Source organism: Plasmodium cynomolgi (assembly GCF_000321355.1).
Source record: "Plasmodium cynomolgi strain B DNA, scaffold: 0182, whole genome shotgun sequence".
Lineage (NCBI taxonomy): Eukaryota > Apicomplexa > Aconoidasida > Haemosporida > Plasmodiidae > Plasmodium > Plasmodium cynomolgi.
In genome coordinates, this window is record NW_004192770.1 from 1 (window position 1) to 3,322 (window position 3,322).

The following is a 3,322-nucleotide window of genomic DNA, read 5'->3' on the forward strand; positions in this document are numbered from 1 at the left end:
CTACGCTCAAAATGTTCATGTTCCTCTTTAGGTAAGTGCTTCCTTATATGCTTCTTATTCCTTCTTTCAGAACTAAGCCATAAGCCGAATCAAGTAAACTTATATTAGGGTAGGTAAAAAGTAAAAGAGAAAAAAAGTGCAATGTGAAATATGTCATATTTTTTAATATAAATATTGGTAAAATATTTAACCAAGTTTTTTTATTAAATATTTGTAATTTTAGATAGAATTTTTATTAACTTTATACGAAATAAATAAAATTCATGACAGAACAAATGCTATAATAAATGGAGTTATAATAATAAGCGCACTGTCTGTTATCCTAGCTGACAGCAACATTTTTTGTACTTCATCACATTCATTTGGTTTTTCCATATGTTTATTATATATATTTCTAAAGTTGTCTAATTCATTACAGAATTCTGTATTAACACCTTTACGAGAATCATTTTATATATTTCATGTGTAAATCAACAATGTTATGCGCGGATTTGCATTTATTATTATCACAAGACTGATTATTTTAAAAATTTTCCAAATTCTCATAAAGAACAATGAGTGTTTGAATATTTAGAAAAATATCATTAGTGGTATTTTTTACATAATCTAGATATATTTGTGCATCTTCTTTATGCTGCTTATATGCTTTCGCAAAGATTTCGAACGGTGTGAAAGTATTATATGTTGATTCCTTTTTACTCAATACACCATGGTATAGCCGATAACACAAGTATATGCAACCATGAACTTTATCATTCGAAGGTATTTCATTTAAACAAGTTAAAAATTGTACAAATTTTATACAAGGTGCAATTAAATGATCACTGTTATAAGTAAAGCTTGTTAAATCATTAGTTGTATGGCTTCTACAGTATCCTTTAAAAGAATCATTATCTTCTATTGTAGCATCTACAAAATAAGAATTATATTCCGGAAAGGATTTCACATATTTGTACTAAAATGAAAAAGAAAAAATTAAATATTCAAATTAATGTAGACGCGTATTGATGAAAAAATTATATTTGATTTAAATGGTGTGGACTATTAAAATAATAAATTATATAATATATATTTTAGCAATAAGTGAATATATACGTATACATCTGGTTTTAACTGCGCCATTTTGTTGTGATTTATATTATTGGATATAAATAGTAAATATCGTTAATACACGTACATTTATGCTTGAAAAATAATATAACCAAATATATTGATAAATTTTCTAATTATGTTTTACAGTGAAAAGGTGGGTACATACTTACTAGTTAAGCCACATATTGATTATTACGCAGTAAGATATAATGCCATTTTTATTAATATCATCAAGAGTAAGGCTTTTGTTTATTAATAAAACTGCACAGTACTTAAAGGTAGCATATTAAAATGTAATTACATATTACTTCCAAGAATATCATTATTGTGAGTGATTATTAACTGTGTTGAAGTGTAAGGAAATTAATTATTTACAGTTGTCTTAAATGAAACTTGTGTTGAAATATTTATGTATTCAATTCTTTGTTTGGATAGTATTTCTGTCAAAAATAAGGATTCATGTAAAGGGAATTTTTTTTCTCTAAGTTGTAATTTATATTTCAAAATGTAATCAATGTTTTTGGATGTTTTGTATTTTTTCCATGAAAGGGAATTCAATATAAATATTGATTTCGTTTATAAGTAAATTGTGTTACAACAAGGGGTATAGGCAATTTAATGAAAAAGGAAAAAATATTTAAGAAAACTACAGTAAATATGTTAAAATGATATTTTTTAATATAAAAAATGATTTATTTAAAAGAAAATATTTAATTATAACTAGATGTATTTACCATTTTATTGAGTATTCTAAAGTTGAAAGGAAAATTTGGAACAAGTCATGATTTGGTTTTGTAGCAAATTACAACCGATGTAATATACAAAATACATAAATCGTGATATTTTAATATAGTTGTTAATAAAATATTTAAAAAAAGAGAACAATGCTGTGACCTTTTTTAAAACGCAACTAATTTTTTAACGATATATAATTGAAGCCGTTTAGTTTGTCAACAAAAACTATTGAATCATTTTTTTATATCTAATACGGAAATAATATTGGTACAATATTAAAATGTGAATTACCTATTTTCTTAGCATATACAATATATATTTCTAGATTTCGATTTATTTTACATTCGAAATAAAATGGATATAAAATATAACGATATGGTTGCTTTCCTAAATTGTGTATATTTTTAGAACAACTTATTTTAATTTTTGTTTTCCATTCTCAAGAACTGAAATATATAGAAATATTATATTTCCAAATATTAAAAAAATATAGAAGGATGTATTTTTTTAAACTCAACCTAGGAAGGTTATTACGGTAGTGCAGTATGCTATCTAGTACACTGTTACGCAGCATTGCTAAAAAGGTATTTTAATTATGTCTCTATTTTATTACTACTAAATGTATTTATAAAACAATTTACATAAGAAATATAGATAAAAGTGTGTTTATTCATAGGTGTGCATAGAAATATAAATGTATGTTCGTTTTAGTTGTTTACGCACAAGTTAGAACAAAATTGAAAGTATTCTTTTGTGATAATTAGCCTTTCGGTGATATGGCTGAAATGTTTAAACATTATGATAATATCATATGTTTCTAAAAATACATAATTATTCTACGTAATTTTTATATATTATGAGTGCACTTTTATACGTGAGCTTTTATTTTTTATTCATCATTTGTTGCATGAATAATATAAATTATTGCAATAGAAGTTTACTTTAATTCAGGTGTTTTTTGTTATTCTAGTATAACCGTTTATAAATAAATTATATCCATATTAAAAATTCTAATAATGCTAAAAATAATTGAATAATTTATTATACCATAGAAGTATAATTATTCGTATTCTACGTTTTCGTTAAATAATTTAAAATTTTATTTCAACAAATTATTTATTAGTTAAGCAATATGTCTAATTGCTGAAAGAATCTTCCTGCAAGTTCTGTTAGCTATACGACTGTGGAATTAATTTAGTTGAGATATAAAATTGAATATACTAACATATGTATTGTACTAACGATCTGTTGGTGTTGTTTTTATATATAAGTAATTTGTTTAAAATATACTTTAATGGTTATTCGAGTTGATAAATTTTATGGTACATTTCTAATTGGAACAGCGTGTAAAGTAATATTTTTCAACAACAGTATATAATAATTGTAATCCCACGCATATTGACTAACAAGCAACATTTATTTAATTACACATATAATATATATATAAAATTATCAGTTATTGTAGGTTCATGTTATTCTTTTCAAAAATATACTC

General features: G+C 23.8%; 1 protein-coding gene across 1 annotated transcript; it reads right to left on the bottom strand.

Annotated features, from left to right (window-relative positions):
- Window positions 1-523: 523 nt before the first annotated feature.
- Window positions 524-1,122, bottom strand: PCYB_002840 (CYIR protein; the record flags this gene model as incomplete). The annotated part of the gene is made up of 2 exons (XM_004227705.1): window positions 524-955; window positions 1,102-1,122. The coding sequence occupies 2 exons, from the start codon at window positions 1,120-1,122 to the stop codon at window positions 524-526; spliced, it is 453 nt and encodes a 150-aa protein (XP_004227753.1).
- Between the last annotated feature and the right edge of the window lie 2,200 nt (window positions 1,123-3,322).